The sequence below is a fragment of the Galeopterus variegatus genome, unplaced genomic scaffold (assembly GCF_000696425.1).
Source record: "Galeopterus variegatus unplaced genomic scaffold, G_variegatus-3.0.2 Scaffold5521, whole genome shotgun sequence".
NCBI classification, from domain to species: domain Eukaryota; kingdom Metazoa; phylum Chordata; class Mammalia; order Dermoptera; family Cynocephalidae; genus Galeopterus; species Galeopterus variegatus.
Window position 1 is genome coordinate 74,502 of NW_007731632.1, and position 26,164 is coordinate 100,665.

The 26,164-nt window shown below is 35.4% G+C and overlaps 1 protein-coding gene across 1 annotated transcript in view; it reads left to right on the top strand.

Annotated features, from left to right (window-relative positions):
- Positions 1-26,164, top strand: part of LOC103604982 (S1 RNA-binding domain-containing protein 1) — a 144,480-nt gene that overhangs the window by 70,638 nt on the left and 47,678 nt on the right. The window contains exons 5-6 of the mRNA XM_008589563.1: positions 323-414; positions 9,776-9,858. Of these exons, the coding sequence (XP_008587785.1) occupies positions 323-414; positions 9,776-9,858 (175 nt within the window). The remainder of the gene's footprint in view (positions 1-322; positions 415-9,775; positions 9,859-26,164) is intronic.

Below are 26,164 nucleotides of genomic sequence, written 5' to 3' on the forward strand. Positions count from 1 at the left end.
AGTCCCGACCCCATTGAATAGGCTTGGTGCCTTTGTCAAAGATCAGATGTATAAGCCATCTCTTGTTACCAGTGGCAGGGAAAACAACTGAATGAATTCATTGTGGATTTAAGCCTGTGTATTTCCTATGTGAAGAAAACAATTATTGTTTAATCACTTTATATTAATGAAATATTAGATGCTATGGGTCTCACTGAGATATGAAGAGAGCATTTTGCCCTCCTATTTTTTTTTTCTTGTCATACCTAGTTTCATTCATTTATTTTCTTTGACTAGGCAGAAAGTTTAGAAAGTGATATTTCCCATTTTCTTTTTTTCTCAGTATTGTCAGTGAAGCAGGAGCATCAATCTACAGTGTCAGTCCTGAAGCTAACAAAGAGATGCCAGGGCTGGATCCTAATTTGAGAAGTGCAGGTAAGAAACTATGGGCCACCACAAAAGCAAGTGATTTTGATATTTTGGGCTTGCATGTATGGAAAGCTAAATATTTTAAATGTTCAAGAAAATTTATCATATGTATAAGAATTGGAATATTAGAAGGAAAGTGGTTGGTTGGACTAATAATTGGAATTATGGAAAAAAAGAGGGAGAATATTGTACTGTTTTTAAAGAATACTGCATGGTATTCTAGAGTACCACGAAAAATTAACCCAAAAATTCTTTAGTAAAATTAAGTGCCAAAGAGTTTAATAATACAAATAATAAAATATCTAAGGTCTATTATTATTATTATTATTATTACAAAATATTAATTGTTACAGCCTTTTGTTGGAAAAAAGTAATACATTAACATAAAATATTTGTAGTGCAAATATATGAACATACACAGTCTTTCAGTTTACTGTTAAATATATCAAATGACTAGTCTTTCTTATTTGCTAATAGAGGTTGTCATTTGATAGTGTATTGCTTAAACATCCTGTTTTGATTTTAGTTGTGTTCAATTGCTTTGATTTTTATGATGTAGAATAGTTAAAATCTTGTGTGTAAAGAAATTAGGCTACTTCAGTACATCTAGTGAAAGCAATTGGTATCATAAGCAAAATGTTAGATCTGGTCAGAGCATTTCTCTGCATGATAGGCAGATAATTTACTTTGTTAGTAGTGGACTTTTAATTTTTTTCCTTAAGTATTGTCACCAGATTTTATTGGCTGTTTTTGAAATTTATACCTGGAAATATATATTTGAAAATTTTTGTATTAATCTAAATATAAAAATGTTCTTATATCCAAAAGAACTTGTAGTTTCCTTTCATTGTTTGTTCAATGATGCAATCCCTTTTGAAATGATCATCTTTTCAGAGTCATGTCCCAGCTACAATTTTGCTTCTTCTGTGAAGCTTTTCCCTATCACACCAGCTCAACATGGTCTCTACCTCCTTACTCTGTGCTTTTTGGTGCTTGCCTTGTAATAACAATAGTAATAATAATAATAATAGGAGGAGTAGAAATAGTAATCATAGTGGGAGCTGCTAATACTAATCTTTTTAAGCATGTAATATTATGAAATGTTGTGGTAAATATATTACCAAAATTATTTTATCTTCACAATTGCTCTGTGAGACATTTATTATTATCCCCACTGTAAAGGAATAGTTTCCTGATGAGGAAACTAAGATTTAAAGAGCCCACACACCCAGTAAGTGTGTACATAATATTTGTGTAACTAACTTCTATAATAAAATCATACTTTTCTTTATAAAAATAAAATCTAGAACTTCCCAAGTTGGCATTGAAAGAGTATCTTCCAACAAGATGTTGCAAAAATTTTTGGACCATATTTTCTAGGAGGTAGCAATCCCTCAGGCCTTCAATTGCTAAAAGGACTGCTATTTCTTCTTAACCACTGGCCCATGTGGGTGCATAACTGTCACAGCATTATAGGTGAGATAAGATTACAACATTCCAACAAGACTCTATGAAAAGAGTAGATACTAAAAAGGAGGATCCTGATGTGATTCTTTCTTTTTTTGTAAAGTCGCTTGGATTATTTTTTTTACTCTTTTTTAATTTTTGAAACATAATTGATTGTACATATTTGTGGGGTACAGAATTCACAATCAGTATTTGTGTACAATATGTGATGATCAAATCAGAATAATTAGCATGTTCATCATTGCAAAATGTAATAATTCTTTGTGTTCATTAACCAGTTTCTCAGTAACACCCCTCCTACTCCCCCTTTCCCACCTCTAGTAACCACAGTTGTATTCTCTCCTTCTGAAAGTTCAACATATTGTCATCTTCCTTCCTTCCTTCCTTTTACCCTCCCTTCCTCCCATCCTCCCTCCCTCCTACTTATGAGTGAGGACATGCAGTATTTCTCTTTCTGTACCTGGCTTATTTCACTTAACGTAATTTTCTTCAAGCTCATTTGTGTTGCTGCAAATGGCAGAATTTCATTCATTTTTATGGCAGAGTAGTATTCTGTTGTGTATATAACACATTTTCCTTATCTAGTCATACATTGATGGACATTTCGGTTGGTTCCATATCTCGGCTATTGTAAATAGAGCTGTGGTAAAACATAGGAGTGTAGGTATCCCCTCGACAACATGATTTCCTTTCCTTTAAATATTCCTAGTAGTGGGATTGCTGGATCATATGGTAGTTCTATCTGTAGTTGTTTGAGAAACCTGCACACTGTTTTCTGTAATGGCTGTACTAATTTATAGTCCCAACAACAGTGTAGAAGTGTTCCCCTTTCTCCACATCCTTGCCAGCATTTGTTCTTCTATGTCTTTTTGATATAGCCAGTGTAATTGGGGTGAGATGATATCTCAGTGTGGTTTTGACTTGCATTTTTCTGATGCTTAGTGATGCTGAGCATTTTTTCATGTGTCTATTGGCCATTTGTATATCTTCTTTTAAGAAATCTCTGTTTGGTTCCTTTTCCCATTTTTTAATTGGATTATTTGGGTTTTACTAAGTTGTTTGAGTTCCTTGTATATTCTGGAAATTAACCCCTTGTCAGATACATGGTTTTAAAATATTTTCTCCCATTCTGTAGGTTGACTTTTCATTCTGTTGATTGTTTGAAGCTTTTTAGTTTGATATAATCCCATTTATTTTTTCTTTTATTGTCTATGCTTTTGGGGTCTTATTCATAAAGGCTTTTCTCAGTCCTACAATTCTGAAATGTTTCCTCTATGTCTTTGTTTTTTTGTTTGTTTGTTTGTTTTTTTAGGAGTTTTATATTTTCTGGTCTTATATTTAAGTCTTTAATTGATTTTGGTATGTGGTGAGAGGTACAGGTCTAGTTTCATTCTTTTACATATGTATATCCAGGTTTCCCAGCACCATTTATTGAAGAGGCTGTCCTTTCCCCAATGCATGTTCTTGGTGCTTTTGTCAAATATCAGTTGGCTGTAAGTGTGTGGATTGATTTCTGGGTTCTCTATTCTGTTCCTTTGGTCTGTGTTTCTGTGTTATACCAGTACAATGCTGCTTTGGTCGACACAGCTTTGTAGTATAATTTGAAGTTCAGGTAGTGTAATGCTTCTGGCTTTATTTATTTATTTTTTTTGCTTAATATTACTTTGGCTATTCAGGGTATTTTGTTCCATATGAATGTTAGGATTGTTTTTTCTATTTCTGTGAAGAATGTTGTTGGTATTTTGATGGGGATTGCATTGAATCTGTAGATTGCTTTAAGTAGTATGTACATTTTCACAGCATTAATTCTTCCAATCCGTGAACACAGAGTGTCTTTCCATCTTTTTCTGTCCTCTTTAATTTCTTTTAGCAGTGATTTGTAGTTCTCATTGTACAGATCTTTCACCTCCTTGGTTAAATTTATTCCTAGGTTTTGTTTGTTTTGGTTTTTGGTGACTATTGTAAATGGGCTTGCTTTCTTGATTTTTTTTTCTACAAGTTTGTCTCTTTTGTATAAAAATGCTAAAATGCTACTGATTTTTGCATGCTAGTTTTGTATCCTGCAACTTTACTGAATTCCTTTAGCACCTCTAGGAGTTTTTCGGTAGAGTCTTTAGGTTTTTCTATATATAGGGTCACGTCATTTACAAACAGAGATGGTTTGAGTTCATCTTTTCCAATTTGGACTTGCATTATTTCTTCTCTTGCCTGATTGCTCTGGTTAGTACTTCCAGTACTATGTTAAATAGGAGTGGTGAGAGTGGGCATCCTTGTCTTGTTCCTGTTCTTAAAGGAAAAGCTTTCAGCTTCTTCCCATTCAGAATGATATTGGTGGTGGGTTTTTCATATATGGCTTTTATTGTGTTGAGATACTTTCCTTCAATACCTAATTTGTCGAGAGTCTTTATCAGGAAGCGATTTTGAATTTTGTCAAATGCTTTTTCTGCATCTGTTGAGATATCTGTTGAGATAATCATATGATTTTTGTCCTTGATTTTGTTGATGGGGTGTATCACATTTATTGATTTGCATACGTTGAACTATCCTTGCATCCCTGGGATGAATCCCACTTGATCATGATGCATCTTTTCGACATGCTGTTTTATAATAGTTTGTTGAGGATTTTTGTATCTGTGTTGATCAGAGATATTGGCCTGTAGTTTTCTTTTTTTCTTGTATCTTAGTATAGTTTTGGTATCAGTGTGATGCTGGCTTCATAGAATTAGTTTGTGAGAATGGTTTCTTTTTCAATTTTTTGGAATAGTTTGAAAAGAACTCATATTAATTTCTCTTTAAAGATTTGGTAGTATTCATCAGTAAAACCATTTGGTACTGGGCTTATCTTTGTTCGAAGACTGCTGATTACTGCTTCTATCTCATTGCTTGTTATTTGTCCGTTCAGGTTTTTTATTACTTCTCGGTTTGGTCTTGGTAGTTTGTATGTGTCCAGGAATTTATCCATTTCCTCCAGGTTTTCAAATTTGTTAGCATATACTTTTTTCTAATGATTCTTTGTATTTCCATGGTATCAGTTGTATTGTCTCCTTTTTCATTTCTGATTTTTGTTATATGGGTCTTTTCTCTTCTTTTTTAGTTAGACTAGCTAATGGTTTATCTTCTCAAGAAAACAACTTTTTTTAATGTTGATCTTTTGTCTTGCTTTTTTGGTGTCTTTTTCATTCAGTTGTGCTCTCATCTTAATTATTTCTTTACATCTACTAATTTTGGAGTTGGATTGTTCTTGTTTTTCTAGTTCTTTGAGGTGTAGTGTTGAGTTGCTTATTTGAAATCTTTCTATTTTTTGTTGTGTTTATTGCAATAAACATCCTTAGTATTGGTTTTATAGTATCACATAGGTTTTAGTTTCATGTGTCTTTATTTTCATTAGTTTCAAGAAATTTTTGATTTCCTGTTTTATTTCTTCTTTAACTCATAGGTCATTCAGGAGCATGTTGTTTAATTTCCATGTATTAGTATAGTTTTGAAAGTTCTGCGTGTTATTGGATCTCTAGTTTTAATCTATCGTGGTATGAAAAGATACCTGAAATTATTTGGGTTTTTCTTTGTTTGTTTGTTTGTTTGTTTGTTTTAAAGATGACCGGTAAGGGGATCTCAGCCTTTGGCTTGGTGCTGTCAGCACCACACTCAGCCGGTGAGCCAACCGGCCATCCCTATATAGGATCCGAACCCATGGCCTTGGTGTTATCAGCACTGCACTCTCCTGAGTGAGCCACGGGCTGGCCCTTTATGTCAGTTTTTTAAAATTTATTGAGACCTGATTTGTGTCCTAACATGTGGTCTATCCTGGAGAATGTTCCATGTGCTGATGAGAAGAATGTATATTCTGTAGGTGTTGGATGAAATATTCTGTAGATGTCTACCAAGTACAATTAAATCATGTTTTTCTCTGCTGATTTGTTGCCTAAATGATCTGTCCAATGTTGAGAAAGGGATGTTGAGGTCCCCAACTACTATTATATTATGGCCTGCCTCTCTTTTTAGGTCTGTAGTGTTTACTTTATATATCTGGGTGTTCCAGTGTTGGGTGTGTATATATTTATGATTATTATATCCTCTTGCTGGATAGATCCCTATATTACTATAATGATCTTCTTTGTCTCTTTTTATAATTTTGACATAAAGTCTATTTTATCCAATATAAGAATAGCTACTCCTGCTCGTTTTTGGTTTCCATTTGTATGATATATCTTTTTCCATCCCTTCACTCTTAGTCTGTGTGAGTCTTTACAGGTGAGATGAGTTTCTTGTAGGTAGCATATAGTTGGGTCTTGTTTTTTTAATCCATTCAGCCAGTCTATATCTTTTGGGGAATTCAGTCAATTTACATTTAGGGTTGTTATTGAAAGGTATTGTCTCACTCCTGGCATTTTATTGATTTTTGTATGTTTGTTTTATTTATCTTTTCTGTTCCTTTTATTGTTTGTCTTTGGTGTTTGTTGGTTTTTTGAAGTGGTAAGATATATTTTCTTTCTCTTTCTCGATTGTGTATCTGCTCTACCAGTGGGTTTTGTTCTATCTCTTGCATTCATAGTGGTGATTATTGTTGGATTCCAGATGCAGGACTCCCTTGAGGATTTCTTGTGGGGCTGGTCATGTGGTGTTGAACTCCTCAGTTTTTGTTTAGGAAATATACTGTTGATTATTTCTCCTTCATTTCTGAAGGATATCCTTGCTGGGTGTAGTATTCTTGGATGGCAGCTTTTTTTTTTTTTTTTGGTGGCTGGCCAGTAAGGGGAACTGAACCTGTGACCTTGGGGTTATAAGGCTGCACTCTAACCAACTGAGCTATGTGGCCAGCCCCTTTTTTTTCTTTCATTACTTTGACTGTATCATTACATTCTTGGCTGGCCTGTAAGGTTTCTGTTGAGCAATCTGCTGTTAGTCTGATGGGAGCTTCCTTATAGATGACTTGATGATTTTCTCTTGCTGTTTTCAGGATTCTCTCTTTGTCTTTGACTTTTGACAGTTTGACTATAACATGTCTTGGAGAGGACCTTTTTGGGTTAAATCTGATTGGAGATCTTTGAGCCTGTTGGATCTGGAAGTCCATGTTTCTCCCAATACCTGGGAAGTTTTCTGCTATTATTTCATTGAACCAGGGATATGATTCTAATTATTCTGATTTCAAAATCTAGCTGTGTCTTCAGTTTCTTATTTACTGCTGGTATGTTTTTCTTTTGTGTCTCAGTTTGCTTCTATGTGTCCATGATCATGTTTAATCCATATCACCCCAAAACATCTACCTAGACACTTTGAGTCTTTAAAGTATGGTCCTGGAGCAAATATTCAAAGAAGTCCAAAGTGTTCATTCTTAGCTTTTTAGGTCTCACTTCTTTTTCAATTCCTGTTTCTGACTGTAAGTCTTTTTCTTTCCTAGTGGTTGATGCCAGGGATGACTTTATGCTTTGGGACCTGAGCTACCTACAGACATGGATTTTACCTTTACACCCTCAATCAGTTTACTATATCAGAATATAATAGAACCTCAACATTCATATATGTGTTAAACAAATGTAAGAAAATGACCCTCATATTACTATATCTCCTTAGCCAGTTCATCAGCTTATTGAATACAGAAGTTATCTTTATATATGATCACATTCCCCACAATAAATATATTGTACATGAGAGACATTTAAGTTGAATGGATAGACTAGTAGATGGAGGATGTTGAAATGTTTATTATGGATTTCTGATTCAAAATGGGATATTGGGATACCTTTTATTCCTTCCCATCTGAAATCCCATGAAAATGACAGTAACATGATAGAATGAAGGCATAAACCCACTAGGACAAAAAGAGTGAAAGGGATGACTCTTAACAGCAACAACAAATTGTGAAGAGTGATGAGTAGCCAACTTGAGAAAGTTGAGTCCCAATGCAGCATTGTAGAAAATAGAAAGCTAACCCAATATGTATCATAGAACCCTTATACGTTCAGGAAATGGCACCAGGTACCTTAGGAAGTATGCTGAGAGGGTTGAGGGAGGATCTAAAATAAGAGGATTGCTTGAAAGTCTGTTTAAAAAGCAATGACATCAAGTTAAACATAGAATTACCATATGACCCAGCAATTTTACTCCTAGGCATGTAGTCAAAGGAATAGAAAACAGGTACTCAAATACTTGCACACAAATGCTCATAGCAGCACTATTCACAACAGCCAAAAGCTGGAAACATCCTAAATGTCTATCAGCAGATAAATGAATAAACAAAATGTGGTGTATCCATACAATGGAATATTATTCAGCCATAAAAAGAATGAAGTACTTTACATGCTACAACATGTATGAACCTTGAAAACTTTATGCTAAGTGAAAAAAGCCAGTCACAAAAGACCACATATTATATCATCACATCTATATGAAATGTGCAGAATAGACAAATCTGTAGAGACAGAAAGCCAATTGGTGGTTGTTAGTAACTGGGGAGAGATGGAAATGGAAAGTGCTTAATGCATACAGGGTTTTCTTTTGCCATAATGAAAATGTTTTGAAACTTGATAGAAGTAGTGGTCATACAACATTGTAAATATGTTAAGTAGCATTGATTTCTACATGTTAGTTAATTTTCTATTATGTGAATTTCAACTCAGTAAAATAACAACAATTAGATCTCCCCTTCCACACAGTTGAGTAACTGTTCTTTTTCTACCTTTGAAGAAGACTGGAAATTTGTTCTCTGGAGAGATTTAAATGGAAGGTCCCTACAATGCACGACATAGCTTATAAATGATAGTGGGATATCTACTGGAAAAAAGGGGGGGTTAAGTAAATATTTACAGCTGTTATAGAGACCTTAAAGAGGAATAAACCTTCCTTGCAGATTAGGGGACTCTGACCAACACAAGAGAAAACATTTAAAGAAACAGATTAGAGGTTCCACAAAGAAATGGCCAGAGCACTGTATAGTGAAGCCTGCAGTTGACAAGCCTTGCCTTTGAGCAAAACACTTAGAGTTGTCTTTTCAGTACCCTGCCCCCCGGTGGACAATGAAGGGTCACCTAACATGTAAGAGAAACTTACATTATTAAAGGCAGATGCCGAAATACTCTGGGGAGAAAAAACCTATTTGGAGGAAATAAAGACAATGGGAGATGGGGAGGAGCTGCCTTTAGAAGTATCTGTAAGAATCATAATAAATGTTATATCTTTTTCCTAGCTAAATCTATCTTATAAACTAAATAAAATCATGACATAGATAAAGGAATGTTTGAAGTTAACGTTCAGGTTTCTTGAACATGGATTGTGATGGTCAAGAAAGGAATGTAATAACTGTGTGTTTGTTAAGAGACAGGCAATTGGGAATCAAAGGAGATCGCCTCCCAGGGCAAGCTTGCAATCATATTCAAGACCATGCAAGTGAATTCAGTAGCCAAGTGACTTGGTCTCTGGTTGCATTAAGATATGATTCCATCATTCATTCATTATTATTGGGATGTAGTCCTAATAAGCATATTTGACATATAAATGTCATATCTATAATAATGCAGGATTACTTAAAAGTAAAAGCAAATATCTTCTTGCTTTTTAAAGCATGAGGTTCTCTATTACGCTTTATTTAAAAAATGAACAGATAATTGTGTAGGTATAAGAACTAAGTGTTTTATTTGTTTTTCTAAATCTATGATCCTTTCCACCTAGTTTTGCTCAAGAATGCCTAGGAGTTCTGGTGACATAATCCTGAAATTTTGCATTTACATTTTGTGGGGGGGGGGAGAGGGAGTTTTGAAACTTAGTTAAAATGTTGGTCTTTGGCAGATTGAGGAGGAGCAGGCACAGGATTAAGTAGTTACATTATGAGGAACTAACATAAGTAACTATCTGGGCACTGCTTTTCACATTAAGTCATACTTGTTTTCTGATTCTATTTTTTCAGTTTCCATAGCAAGACGTGTACAAGATCCATTAGCTGAGCTAGTGAAAATTGAGCCGAAGCACATTGGAGTTGGAATGTATCAGGTAAAGCAATGCAAATCATTTAATTTATGAAATCCATCAATACAAAGAACAGTACTCAAACCTGGCATAGTAATTAAGAGTCAGTGGGAGTAGATTCCCATTTTCAAAGGTTTTACAGTTTGTGGGAAGGTAGTTAGGAATTCTAAGTTATTAGGGAAGGAGAAAAAAATATTTTTTCTAGTGTTAATGATTTTTTTTTTTTTTCGTGTCCGGCAACGGATCGCAACCCTCAGTGTCGCACCCGTACCGGACCGGGACCGGCAACGGGATCGCAACCCTCGGTGTCGCGCCCGCACCTCGCTCAGCCAGTGAGCGAGAACCAGTCTGTATGTGGGATCCGAACCCTTGGCGGGAGCGCCGCTGCTCTCTCAAGCGGCGCACTGTAGCAGTGCGCCACTGGGCCGGCCCCTAGTGTTAATGATTTTGATCAAGACTTAAAATTGGAGGGCTTCCGGTCAAGATGGCAGAATAGATGGTCCTCAGAATCACTCTCTCCCACACATCAACTTACAACTATTAAAAAACAACAACAGCCAAGCTGGGGCCTCTAAGGATCAGGAGAAGAGGAGGAGAGACCTACAGAGTGCATGAAGGCAGGAGAATTCATGATGAAATAAAGAAACACTCCGACCATTTCAATCCATTTCAAGGCTGGCCCTGGTGAGTGCACAGAGCAGGAGTTGGCAAAGGCCTCAGCTGTGCCCTTCAGATGAAGTTGCTTGGAGGCGGCAGGGGAGGAGAGGGCCTTGGTGGCCCCTAGGCCAGCAAGACTACTAACACGGTTCCAGTGGACCCATGTAGAAGCAAAGAGCCACAGACAGCTGAAAAAAGGAGCCACTCAGAGGCCAGTGAGTCATTGCAAGGGACCAGCACATGGCCTGCCCCATGGGGCACAGCTGATCTGCCCCCCAATCAGCACAGGACCACTCAGTGGAGACTGGTCAGGAATATAGAATTGCATGGGGTGCAGTTTGATGAAAAGACTCAGGCCCAGACCAGAGTTTCCACACAACCTAGGTGTACCACATCTCATGAGACGCAGAAGTACCTGTAAAGTCAATCATTAAAACCTGAGCTGCACAAAAAGCCTTCCCCAGGGAATCAGCAGCAAAGCAACAATTTAATGGCAGTAAAAATGAAAAGAAATTAAGTCTGTTTTGTGTAGACTACTTGGTGATAAGTGAGGGAAAGAGAATCATTAAGAATTTGCTCTAAGGGTTCTGATATGTGGATGATGCCTGAATAGAGAGATTTGGTAGGGTAAGATCAGTAATTCAGTTTTGGACATGAGATGCCTATAAGAAATCCAAAGGAAGATGTCAAATAGGAGTTGGATATACAAGTCTGAGGTTAAGAGAAATAGCCATATTAGCATTGGAGTACACACCGTTCAGCAAAAAATGAAACTGGGAAAGTAGTCGAGATGAAAGGCTGAGCTCATGATATTCTTTAACTACACTACCACCACCACCAGCATATCTACAACTCCAAATCCCACGAGATGACAGAAAAGGTGTACATGTGTATCTGTACCTATGTAAACACATATTTATATGAATAAATTGATAATTTATTCAACAGCCTGGTAAAATAAGAAGGGATCCCATCAGTGGATAGAAATTTTAGGAATTCCTGAAAGATACTAAATATGAGGAATTACACCCACAGAGACATAAAACTTGATGGAGCCACAGCTCAAAACATATATAGGTCAATAGTGTTCTCGAGGTAGGTGTAGTTCCAGGTAGAGCCAAACCAGTCAGATTCAAGTAGTGGAGAGGTGGCCTACTTATCTAGTATTAGATAAGGAGATGCACATAGAGTAGCTAGGCTCATAGTAACCTCCTCCTTCAATATACTCTGAATCCAAGCTAAAGCACTGAGTATAACACAGGCCAGAGAGGCTGGGAGATACCTCAAGAGGTCTTTGATTATCAGGATGCTCAAGGAGCCTAATACTGAGAAGACAAAAACTCCTGACATGTACATGGCATCTGGCATGATGTCCCACATTTCGTACATTATCACTGGAGACAGATAATAGTAAACAGAAAGAGCATACATAGACAGACAAATAGGGACTCTGAAATGATCTTCCTACTAAGAATCAAACATTTGAGCAAAATCTGTGATAGAAAAACAAGGCACCAAACTTAAAAAATAACACCCAATGAAGCAATGAATAGGCAACAGAGACTTTGAAATAAGTAAAATTAATATTCACAGAGAGATGAGAGGTTGCTGCATTTATAAACAAACATGAGGTAGAATGAAATTAAACCAATCAGATATCTTAGAATTCAGAAATACGATTGTCCAGATAAAAAATGCATAAATGGTCTAAATAGAGTGAACACAGTTAAAAGCAAATTAATGAAATCAAAGACTGAGCTAAGAGATTCTTCAGAATGCAGTCTTCAACTGAAAAAGTTGGAAAGTATGAACAAAAAGTCACATGACATTCTGAAGCTTTAGTTTACAAGACATTCTGAAGCTTCAATATCCATCTGATAGAAGATCCAAATAAAGAGAATGGAGGAGAGTTATGAGCACAGAAATAATAGAAGGAAATTTCCCTAAACTGAAGATGGACAAGTCTTTTGAAAATGCCTAGTGAGTGCTGAATAAAAGGATAACAGAAGGCCTAGGCCTACACTCAAATGCCTTATGAAATTTCAGAAATTGATAAAGAGGAACTGATTAAAAGTGTCCAGAAAGCAAACACAGTATATCTACAAGGGAAGGAATCAGATTGACATTAGTCCTATTATTGGTAAAAATAAATGATAGAAGGTAGAAATGCAGTAGTTTTAACATTGTGGGAAAAACTTTTTGAACCAATAATTTTGAACCCATAATTCTATATTCAAGCAAACCATCAATTCAGTATGAGAGGAAAATAAAAACATTTTTGAACCTGTAGCAATTCACCTTCCCTGATTGTTACAGATCTTCTTTGAAAGAATCTATGGAACTACTCCTGTCCAAAAAACGGAGGGGGTGTCCAAAGAAGGGAAAGACATGATATGGGAAACAGTGGTGAGCTTAAAAATATACACACACATGCACATGCACAGTAAAATGTATAAGTGAGTCTCATAGTTTTCTTTTTTTATTTGTAACGTTAATCTTTATATATTTAAGTCTGGATCAGATCAGCTGAGCATGGGAGAGTACAAGAAAAAATAGTGATAAAGTATTGGGATTCTTTAAGTAGTGATAAAGCATTGGGATTCTTTTTCAGGAAAAAGATTCAGATATAGATTACCTCTAGAATTTGATTTTCTTAAAAAAGTAGTCTGAAATATATGAAGAACAACCACAAATAAGATATTTAATATAAATCATGGAAGTAAAATACAAAAAGTTTATTATTCCAACAAAAGGCAGAGAAAATAAAATAAAATAAGTAAACAACAAAATGTAGGAAGATGGGAATAGGTAGTAGGTAAAAATGAATGGGTTAAATTCCCCTGCTAATAGAACCTCAGGGGCCAAGCCTGTGGCGCACTCGGGAGAGTGCGGCACTGGGAGCGCAGCAGCGCTCCCACCATGGGTTCAGATCCTATATAGGGATGGCCGGTGCACTCACTGGCTGAGCGCGGTGCGGCCGGTCACAAAAAAGACCAAAAAAAGAAAAAAGAAAAAATGTAACCTATTAATAGAACCTCAGACTTTTAAAAATAAAATATAGCTCTAAGCAGAATATGTGCAAGAGATACTTCAAAAGAAAAAAAGCAACCTTGATACTAAAAGTTTGGAGAAAAATATTCCCCATGAATGTAAAGACAGTCATAGCAATGTTGAATATCAAACAAAATAGACTTTAAGGCAAAAAGGATTAAATAACTCAAAGAAGGATATTTTATATTAATAACAGGTACAGTTTTCCAAGAAAATATAATTGTCCTGAACATTCTGTTATTTAACAGCATAGCCTCAAGAAATATGCAGTATTACAGATTTTCTAAAAAATAGGGAGTGAGTCACATTCACGTTTTTTGCAGGAGTCTTAATAGACCATAATATATTAATACATACATTTAAAAAAACAACTTTATTGAGATATTTAATCACATACCATACTGTCCACTCATTTAACACGTACACGTCAATGATACTTAGTATATTCATAGAGTTGTGAAAATTGAAGATTTTCATCACCCCAAAAAGAAACACTATATCCAGTAGTAGTCACTCTCCATTGTCCCTCCCTCCCTAGCCCTAGGCAACCACTAATCTGCTTTTTTCTGGACATTTCATACACATGGAATTATACAACATGTGGTCTTTTGTGATTGGCCTCCTTCACTTAGCATAATGTTTTCAAGGTTGGTCCATGTTGCAGCATGTATTGGTAATTCATTCTTTTTTTACGACCAAATAGTATTCGTGTGTGTGTGTGTGTGTGATGTACGGTACAGCAGGAGAGGTGGCCTACTTATCTAGTATTAGATAAGGAGATGCACATAGAGTAGCTAGGCTCATAGTAACCTCCTCCTTCAATATACTCTGAATCCAAGCTAAAGCACTGAGTATACTGCTGTACGTTGTCCCTCCCTCCCTAGCCCTAGGCAACCACTAATCTGCTTTTTTCTGGACATTTCATACACATGGAATTATACAACATGTGGTCTTTTGTGATTGGCCTCCTTCACTTAGCATAATGTTTTCAAGGTTGGTCCATGTTGCAGCATGTATTGGTAATTCATTCTTTTTTTACGACCAAATAGTATTCGTGTGTGTGTGTGTGTGTACATGCACATGTAAATATATAGCATTATTTATAATATATATTCATATATATATTCATATATATATATATAGCAGATTTATTCATAATAGCCCAAAAGTGGAAATAAACCAAATGTCAATCAGCTATGTGGCTATGAACATTTGCATACAAGTTTTTATGATGTGTGTTTTAATTTCTCTTGGATATATATCTCAGAGTGGATTTTGCTGAGTCATTTGTTAACACGTAAATTTAAAGCTAGGTAATGAAATGGAAAAATTATTTGCCACAAACGTATATGTATATATACCTACTACATATTTTGTTATTAAGGTTTTATTTTTTTCTTGTTGATTTGTACACATTTACATGTTAATTTATATAAAACATTTGTATAAAATATATAAAGAGCCTCTGTATACCGTTTACTTTAGAAGAAATATAAATTTCTCTCTTTATTGAAAAAAAACCAAATTAAACAAGGTAATAGTATTTCAACTTAATAATTGTGTAAAGTTCTAATAAGAGGATAAAAATCTGTGCAGGTGAGAATGGTACAGTGAACTGAGCATTCATATACAAGGGTACTTCAGGAAGTTTGTGGAAAAATAGAATTAAAAGATGATATGAATCTTTCCATGAACTTTTTGAAGTACACTTGTACACTGTTGGTTGAAGTATAAATTGCTGTTTCTAGCAAATAATCAATGCCTAACAAGATGCACATCTTAAAAAGGCATCTCTTTTACTTGGTAGTTCTCCCATTAGCTAGTCCTAAGGCAGTGATAAGAACTGCTGGTAAGATTTATATATAAGTTTTCTGTAATAGCAAAATATTGGAAGCAAACACAGTAGGAGAATAGTTTAAGAAGGACTACGGTATATCCATCAGTTGAAATATTATACAACCATTAAAAATTTAAGCTTCCAAGGAGGATATAAAACATGAAATTGCTCTTGACATGTTTTTAAATTACAACAAAGTTGTTGACACAGAATAAAACTAATTTGTGTTTTAAAAGTATAGATATGCATTTACATTGAAGGAAAAACAACTTGGCTGGTGAATGACACGTCTGATTGTTATGATTAGGGACTTTTATTTTCTTTTTCACTTTTTGTTTTTCAAACTTTCTGTAGTGAATATGTATTAGGAAATGTTTATTATAAAATATATATTCATTTCCATATCTCAGCCAATGGATCACTTAAGGTGATACAATGGATTTCCCTTACAACCAGAGTGGGACTGAATTTCATTTTAGTTGGGACTACTAAGTGTGTTTAGTATAAATTTAATACTTATATTCATTTTGATTTAAGGTATGAGTAGATGGACAAACACTGCTGATTTAAAAAGTGAAAACTGTTCAAAGAAAAAATGTCAAATAGTTAGATGAAATAATATAAGTTATAATATTATTATTTCAGTGGAAACTAAAATACTTTTGGTTTAATAAGAGCTAAAATGCTAAAGGCAGCACTCCAGTCTTTGTCTTAGAAAATGGGGAGAGCTGATTTTAAAAACACATGCCTGTCATTATTTTTGGAGAGAGGCAGCCAGTGTGGTTGAATGACAGCATATCCCTAACTGACCCCTAAAGACTTTGCTGGAAAGTGGCTTGGTGTTACTCCCAAGAAAACACTCCAGGGTGAGAGCAGGATGATGCAGTGTTGGCTGTACTGACTTCTGTGGGACATGGAGAATGATCGTTTAACTTGGCCTTGTCGTATCCTGAAAGCACAACTTAAATACGTTGGATTTACTTGTTATTTATTTCTTCTTTGGACTGTGTTTTAAATACTTTTATGCTCATTACCACCTCCACTTGGTAATGAGCATGCACACAGTAAGGTAGGAAGGACTCATGGTAAAAAGAAGTTTTTGGAACCCTCAGTGGATTCTATATCCAGGCCATCTTTATTCCTCATTATTGTGGATAAGGAAGAGTCACTGTAAAAGGAAAATTATCTTCCCAGCTGAAGTTTTTCATGGTAAAACCTCAAAGGTGGGCATTTGCATTTTATTCTACCATCCCCTCTGTGGGATCAATCCTAGGGGGGAAAAAACCTTCAGTGTGACATTACTCTGTTAAAAACTGTTTTATAGTGAACATATAGGGATTAGCAAATGTAGTTTTAGTTTAGGTCTATAAAAGTTAATGTTCCTCATCTGTTCTGTATTGTTTGCTCAAATCTTTTTAAATATATTAATTTCTTAGTTGTTTGAGACTGTAGAGAGGGATTCAGAAGAGTCTGCCTCATGGACAGTCACTTAGATGACTTTTGCCTGGATTTTTACACCATACACTAAAGCAATGTTTTGAAGTAGAGAAAACAGAGGAAACTCTTCTAAAATTGAATCATTATTCTCCCAAGTGAGTTCCCTGCCAAAACGATTTTGCAATCTTGTGCCTTGACTCTGAGTCCCAGGATACGGGCTCTACCCAAATCTCTGCTTTACAGGATATTATGAGTGAAGTTCAGACTTGCAATTCAGATATTTCATTCATTTGTGACCATGAAGAGACCTAACTGAATGGAAACAAGTAATTGATCTTGACTGGGAGTATGAAGCAAACTCATGTGTTAGAATTTGCTAATTATTCCTTAAACTTCAAATTTTAAAATATCTATTCTGGGTATTTTTTCCTTCGGGATGAGTTATGCATCCTACGTTGAAATATTAGCTTTAATTTTTAGGTTCTTTGAAATCACCAACAATGTTATAAGCCGTGTATACACACACACATACTCTTGTGTAACACCATTACTTATCATTAAAGGAAATGTGAAATGTTAGAATGATTTCAAGAACCTTACAAATAATGCCTTAAATTATTAACAATGACATATCTAATTTCTTTTATCTTTGTTTGCTTACTCTCTATATGTCATTGACCTTGGCAGAAACTAGATCCTTTTCAGTTTCTGGTGAAGTTCACCTTCTAGTTCTCATACATCAGCACAAAAATCACTGTTAGAATTTCTAACACTTTAATGTATTTTCACGGTGTTTAAAACAAGTAATTATGATTATTGCAAAAAAAAAATTACACAACATTAAAAATACATCCATAAAGGAAAAGATTAATAAATTATACTTTATCAGAATCTAAGATGTCTTTGAATCAGAAAGCAGTATATAGACAATCCACAGACAGGATTATTCTGTATAAATGATACAGAATATATAAAGATCTCTTACAAATCAAGAGAAAAAAGACAAGTGATTCAACAGAAAAAATAGGCAAAAGATATGAACAGGCAGTTCACAAAAGACAGACACAAAGACCAATAAAGATATGAAAAAAATTATCACTCTCATTAGTAATGGGGGAAATGCAAACTAGAGCCTTGATGGGAAACCCTTCAGGTTCTCAAAAATTAATCTGAGAGTTCAGATGTTAGCAAGCATATGGAACATTGGGAATCTTGTACATTAACTGTAGGAGTATAAATTGGTGCAACCACTTTGGAGAGTAATTGGAAATTAATGAGGTTGGAGATGGGGATTCTTTTCTACTCAATAATTCTGTTGCTACATATACATAGCCTAGAAAAATTCTTTCACATTGGCACAAGAAGACAGGTATAAGAAGTTCAATGAAGTATTTATAGTAGTGAAAATTTGAAAACAGTGTCCATCATCTGGAAAATGGAAAACTAAATTAGTATACTCAGTGGAATATTATATAGCAATGAAAATGACCCAGTTATAGCTACCTATATTAGTATGTATAAACCTCATAAGACATAAGGTTGAGAGAAAGCAAGTTACAGAACATGTATGATATTATATGATTGATATACAATTTTAAAATATGAAAAATACTATAAATTTTTTATGAATACCAATATAAATATAGTAATAATATAAAAATAAGCACAAGAATTTAAGATAGAGGTTACTTTGGGTAGGGAATGGAATGAGAGAAGAATGAGAACTGGGAGAGGTACACAAGGAGTTTCAATTAAATTAATATTTTATTTCTTAAGCTGATTGGTGGATAGATAGTGTCTCATACTCTATAATTTTTTGTTAAATATTTCATAATTTTAAAATAAGATGCAGCTAGGCTTGGTCAAATGATAAGGGTGCTTTAATTCAGGAACTTTGGCTTTCAGTGGGTTTTAATTTCTTATACATTTGTGTGTGTATTTTACAATGAGGGTTTATTTATTTATTCAAAAGATAATGCTATTTTAATTTTTCAGTGAAAATGAAAAAATACATTTAATATTACAGGTTATACTTTATAAAATTTTTAAAAATTTTCTTCTGTAAGACCCTAATTTTGCCCCAAGTCAACTATTATCTTTAATGCCAAGTTTTGACACTATCTTTAGAAATTTTTCATGTCACAAATATGGATTTTTCTTCTGTGAGTTTTAAGAATTGAATATTATTTGTTTTGCCCCCACGGTCATTTTAGAGAGATATGGCCTAGGACAAAGCTGTAGACTGTTAAATTTCTGTTGCTTATTTACAGGGCAGAGTGGGTAGAGCATATGTTTAAGGAATTGTGGGATGTTTTAATAATGGTATCATTTAACTGGCATTCATCTTACACTATTTCCTTTTTTTAATTTTTATTAAAATTTAAAATTTATTATTAACGTATTCATTCTTATAAATCATGATATTTCTTTATGCCCTTTACCCAACCTGTTTTTTCACTACGATCTGCCTCTGTCACTTGTAAATTATCTAAATTATAAACCTTGAGATTAAGCAGGGGAGCTTTTAAAAATTCTTTACTTAGGTTATACCCCAAGAGATTTTAGTTTAATTGGTCTCTGGGTGGTCTGGAGGTGAGCCCCACATCGCAAAAAAGTTTTTAAAAATCTTCAGGTTATTTTAATGTGATTCTCAAAATATGATCCCCAGATCATCAGCGTCTATCACCTGAGAGTTAGTTAGAAATGCAAATTCTTACACCCTCTTCCCAGACTTGTAGTATCAGAAATTCTGGGGGCAGGGCCCTCCAGTCTGTGTCTTACTGGCTTTGGTTTGGGAACCACTGGTCTCTAATGCCTTCCTTTTTTTTTTTTTTTTTTTTTTTTTTAAGATTCAAATAGTTTATTTCTGTGCAGAACATCAAAGACCTACTCACAAGCCTGTGTCCAATCTTTAACTTTCATTCAGTGAAAGTTATGAGATGCATTTAAAAATTTTGTTGTTATTATTTTTTAATTAAAACATAATTGAATGTGCATGTAAAGCCCCTTCATGGTCTTGTTAAAAACGCAGATTCTGATTCAGTTGATCTGAGGTGGGGAATGAGATTGTGTGTGTCTAGTAAAGCTCTCTGGTCATACCAATGCTGCTGGTCTGTTTTGAGTAGCAAGAGACCCTATTTAAAGCCTCTTTGGCTCCACCCCAGGCCTATTGAATAAGGATCCGATTTTAACAAGATTTCCAGGTGTTTTGAATGCACATTGCAATGTATGTAAATAGGAAAATCAGGACATGCTGGTATCTCAGGGTGAGAGAGAAGCAGCAAAACTTAATATTTTAAAACATTACAAAAGTAGGATAAGATAAAGTAAGATGAAAACTGAAAATTTGTCTTTCATATTTAAATTAAAAAATGTTGATGTTAATCATTACAAGAATGATTTTACTGCAGTGGTGGAGGCAGAAGTCAGAAGTAACTCCAGGATTTAATGAAAGGTTAGCATTTAAGAGAACGTGTATACAAATCCGTAAAGATGACAGGTTTTTTTTAAGGAGGTCAGGATTTAAATGTGTTTAAATGTCAATAGGAGGATAAAGAAGTAGAGAGGGGGAAGTTTAAGATGCAGGATTGGGAGAAAGCTGAGTGTCTAAGGAGGTGGCATCTGTAAGATACCTACAGAACTAGCCTAAGAAGGAAATGAACAAAAAGAGTTCAAAAGAGAGAAACTTGTGGGTAGTGGGTGGCTAGGAAGGAACAGAAGATAGCAGGACTGTAAGAGGGGTTGTTCCCGTACCTGACAGTTTTTATTTTCTCTATGAAGTAGGAACCTACTGTTTAATACCCGCCCCCTCCCCCCCTCCAAAAAAAACAGCTAGTGTTTAAATTTCTGAAATTACAGTATTCATTTGTTTACTGTCTGTCTCTTCTAATGCAATGTAAACCCTTATATGAGGGCACAGTGTTTCCACCTCTATATCTACAGCTCCCAGACTGGCTCATGGTATATATTCATTCAGTATTTGCTGAATAAATGAGTGATAGATTATCAGTGTAGTTGGCCATTTACTATATTTTTAAACTCTATTTATTATAAGCCCACACCAAAAAATTCTGTAGCACTCATTTAAAATTTTTGTTGGGTAAACCTGAACTGTTAGTTATTACTTTTTTTTTTTTAAATGAAATTCCTTTCAGGAAAATATCTTGAAAATCCTCTTATTTTCCTTTCCAGTTCTTCTTGTCTTATTATAGTTTAACCCTTAAAAGTTTTAAGTCCTTTATGTTCAAGGTAAGAATTTGTTCAGTTCTTTGGCAAGACAGGGACCATGGTCTGCTTCTGTAGTCAGATGACTTTCCATCAGAATTTTGACTACCATGTGTGTGTGTGTGTATACGTGTGTGTGTGTGTGTGTGTGTGTGTGTGTGTATACACGAGGGTCAATTAGTAAATAGCTGTCAAGTGTCACCTCTATACACTGGACTACATAAACATTCTATCACAAAGAACGGAGAGAATGTAGCATTCCATATGTGTGTGTGTGTATATATATAATCTCAAACATGACGTTTTCTTTTTAACACAAAGTATTTATACTCAATTCATTGAGAACAATTCCAATGAATGCTTAAAGATGGTGAAATAACTTTACTATTTCACAAATAGCCTTTTTTCTTGTTTTATTAAGTTATATTTGGCATATATTTTTTTAGAGACTTAATGTTAAGACTGTAGTTACCTGAAAATATTTTGTCTCATTTACATTCTATAATCTTGAACACTGATCCAGTCTCCAACTTTGTGCCTCCGTGTTTTTTCCCTATGTGGATTTCAAGCTCTTGGATTTAGTTTATAGTGAGTGGCTGGCCTTGTGAAGGCCTTGTTACATGTTCAAAATGTATCTGTCTCAAAGCTGAGGTAGTGACCACAACAACCAATGCCACATTCTTTCTGTTCTTGGTGATGGAACGCTTTATGAAGTCCAGTGTATGGAGGTGACACTTGACAGCTCTTTACTAATTGACCCTTTAAGACTATTGTTTCTTTATTACACATGCCATTTAACCAGTGTTCTGACGACATGAAGTGTCTTTTAAAAAGATGCCTTAGAGCATTGTTTTTCTATAATGAATTTTAGTCAAAATAAGGAGTTGAAAAGTAAACAGAGTGGTGCTAATTCTCCATAAAATGAATTAGCAAGTAAAAGGTCTTAAAACCTAATGGGATAGGAGAGAGCTGTTTGGCACACCTCATCTCCTTTCTGTTCCCCTTTGTCTCGGATCCTTTTATGGGCATGCCGTGTGTGAACACCTGCACTGAAAGGTGTTTGAGAATTTAGGGGCACAGAGCATTAGAATAGCCATGTAGTTGAAGTGAGAATGACTGAGGAGAGTGAAGGATGGTGATTGATGAAAGAACTAGAGTTCTTTAATTTAGCACACATCATTTCATTCCTTTCCCCCCTCTACAATACATATTCTATTCTCTTCAGAAATAATTCTTACCAGGAAAGATCAGAAGGAGTACTTTTAGAGGAATGTTCTTCAATTGTGACTAAATCAGCAAATCAATATATAACTAATATAGTACATAATATCTTTATCAAAGAAAAATCTTTGTTGCAATGGATTCATTGTAATTAAATCTTTCCTATAAAGCAAAATTGTCTATTAAGATGTACACTTATGGAAATTCTTAATAATTTTATTTTTGTTTGATACAGAGCTCTAAGGAAGTTTTTGGTATACTGGTTAGGTCTAGTATTGGTTGTGTGTCTATTGACTAAAAATAGTGGAATAAGATTACTCCAAAAACGGTTCATTCTGATATTTATATAGATATCACTTTCTTTTTTTTTATTTATTTTTTTTATTTTTTATTTATTTATTTATTTATTTTTTGTCTTTTGTCTTTTTTCCGTGTCCTTTATTTTTTATTTTTTTTTTATTTATTTATTTTTTTTTGTCTTTTGTCTTTTTTCCGTGTCCGGCAACGGATCGCAACCCTCAGTGTTGCCCCCATACCGGACCGGGGACCGGCAACGGGATCGCAAGCCTCGGTGTTGCTCCCGCGCCTCGCTCAGCCAGTGAGCGGGAGCCGGTCTGTGTGGGATCCGAACCCTCGGACGGGAGCGCCACCGCGCTTCCCAAGCGGCGCACTATCCACACTTTCTTTTTTTTTTTTTTTTAAAAGATGACCGGTAAGGGGATCTTAACCCTTAGCTTGGTGTTGTCAGCATCACGCTCAGCAAACCGGCCATCCCTATATAGGATCTGAACCCGCGGCCTTGGTGTTATCAGCATCACACTCTCCCAAGTGAGCCACAGGCCGGCCTGATATCACTTTCCATTTTACAGGATTTTTTGGATATAATTATGTGTGGATAACTGGCATTCTAAGAGAGAATCTTGGATGTAATTTTAAACTTTACTCAGGACAAAAAACTACTATGTGTAATGTTCATATTAGAAAAAAATCATTGAAAACCCTAGTGTAAGATTATGCTAGGTAATTATAGCTCTTGAGACAGGAAATAAAATATGTAAATACTAGGAAGGTTGCTTCTAAGAATTTAAAAACTGTATTCTGAATATCTGATATCTGAAATTGTTTAGGAATGTTAATTAACTCATTCTTTATGTATATGTTGGGGTGAGTGTTGATCATAGTCTTTAGGAATAGCACAAGTAGACTTAATTACTTGTGAGAGTATATTATGTTTTAAATTCAAGGGAAAGGCATTGTAATTATCATACTGACAATATGCATTAAATGCATAATCCTGCAGAAAAGATTGTGAGGTTTATAGAGTTGAGGTGAGAAGTGAACCCTGCCTACAAAGTGATTATGTGGTACAGAGACAGGAAAAATGGCCTCATCAAATTACGGCATGAGTTCACTCATGGCACATTTTCCACCAAATCTATCTTAGGCTATGGACAGTTGTATTCAAGTGTCTTTTATTCTGGTAATCACGGAAAGGAATTCTAAAGGGAAAAGTCTGTATTGAGGAAAAATTATATTGACAAGAGATTTCTTTTTTCCCCTGAATTATTCTCAATAATTAAATGTCATTTACCAGGTAAGAATAGTTAATTACCCTTTGACTTGTATAGAATGAAGATTGCTTTTCAGCCCTCAGAAAGAATACATATGTTGTTTGACATTTTGAACAACTGACTTTAGAAAATATATTTGTTTTGGATGAGACAGTAGGCTAGCAAGCTGCCTTCTTAGCATACTATACACTCCGGTGATACATTTTCTTTAATAATCCAGGTCAGGGTAACCAAGCTGTTTATTATATAGTATGACTAAAAAGTGTCATTTTCAAACATATAATTGCAAGGAAGAATTTTCACCTGACTTATACAAGGCTTTTGTTTCATTATTTATATGGAATAAATGGGGCCAGAGGGTATGAGTGCAGTTAGGTTTTGTGCAGAGGGGCTTGCAAAGGCTTTTTGAGGCATGATGTGCAAGTGAGTGTTTTTAAATCTCGGAGGTGTGATTATGTCATAACAGCCATAACCTCTGGGCTTTCTTTATTACTTTTATTAAAACAAATCTGTATGGGGGTGCTATGTATATTTTGGTGATGAAGGAAATGAGGTGGTTAATTTATTATGTGAACAGCACTTTCAACTAACCACAGCATGATTCACTGAGAGTGCAGTGGAAAAGCCTAGCTCTGTAGAAATGACTGCTTTTTGATTTGTGGACCTTAACTTTCAACACCAGAGCATGAAGTTTATCTACAAAATGATTTCTTCTTCTTCTTCTTCTTCTTCTTCTTTTTTTTTTTTTTGTAATGTGTTTGTCCAGTTTTAAACTCGACATTTTTTCCCTCATTTTATTGTGGGCATTTACTGAATATTAATGATCTAAACAGTCCTGCCAGCGAGCCAAAGGAAAAAAAGGGGGAGAGGATCCATAAGGGGGAGAGGGCATTAGGGATGTAAGTAGCATCTTTATAGTAGCACCCACATGTACCTACCTCAGAGGAGGACTCCACAAAATGAATCAATATTCTCGACCCTCAATGAATGAGGATAACCATATGGAGTCAGATAGGAGTTAAGGAAGGCACATATTATTTTTCTCTCTTGTAGGATGCATTTATAAGCAGATACTGTAATGGAAAAGAAAGTCAATCTCCTGCAGAAGAGTATCTGAGCAACGTTTGTTTGGAAGTGGGGGTCGGTTGTGGGAGGAGGTAAAGATGTAATACCACACAGAAGTATACACACTGTAGAGTAGGATAGAAAGAGGACCTGTCCATCTAACAAGCTTGCAGTGTGTATAAAGCACTTGCATACACATAAACAGCCACTGAAAGACCAAGAAAAGATTGTTTTCCTTGGAGCTGAGCCATATGTAGCATCATCTGTTGATGTGAACCTGCCTAGAGAGAGAGTAAAAATAGGTCATCTTCCCAGCGATATTTTTGAAAGATCCCTTCATTTTCCAGATGTGCTTAGTATCAACCATTTACAACAGAATTACTTAGAAATCAGTAATTGACAAGAATAAGTTAAGGCATTTTATATCTGGAACATTACGAGTCTTCATGAAAGTAAAGATAACAATTAGTTTTATATTTTACTTATGCTTCTTTGGAATGGCATACCACAGTTTTCTTCAGAACCCTACATTTACTCTAAAAATTATGTCATTCCTTCATAGCACTTCCCCAGGAGTGTTGGCAAAAGCCAGGAGAAACATCATTTATGTAATTTAAAGACGGTGTAGAGGGGGGAGGTCTAGGCCTGTGGTTTCTGTAAACAGTGGACTAGGAGGGAGCATCGGCATCCCTGGTTAGGTCATTACACAGTCATCATGACCAGTCAGTTCTGGTAATTAATTATGATCATCCACAGCCCCAGATTGTGGCAGAAATTTAAAAGAAATTGGATTATAGGTAAAACTTCATTTTAATGATATTGGTTGGACCTCTCAAACTTCCAGGTATCTTCTCCAGCAGAATAAAACTGTTTGGACATTCCAAGAGACATTATATTCGACACTATGTAAGCTAGCATTTAATTTGTTAAAAGTGAATTTGTCATCTTAACAGTTTTGCTTCCTCTTAAAAGATTGAGATTAAAAAACTCTTCTTGGGAGATGACTTTAAAAAGTCCATTCTGGGGCCGGCCCGGTGGTGCACTGGATAAGTGCGCCGCTTGGGAAGTGCGGCGGCGCTCCCGCCCGAGGGTTCGGATCCCACATACAGACCGGTTCCCGCTCACTGGCTGAGCGAGGCGCGGGAGCAACACCGAGGGTTGCAGTCCCGTTGCCGGTCCCTGGTCCGGTACGGGGGCAACACTGAGGGTTGCGATCCGTTGCCGGACACGGAAAAAGACAAAAAAAAAAAAAAAAAAAGCCCATTCG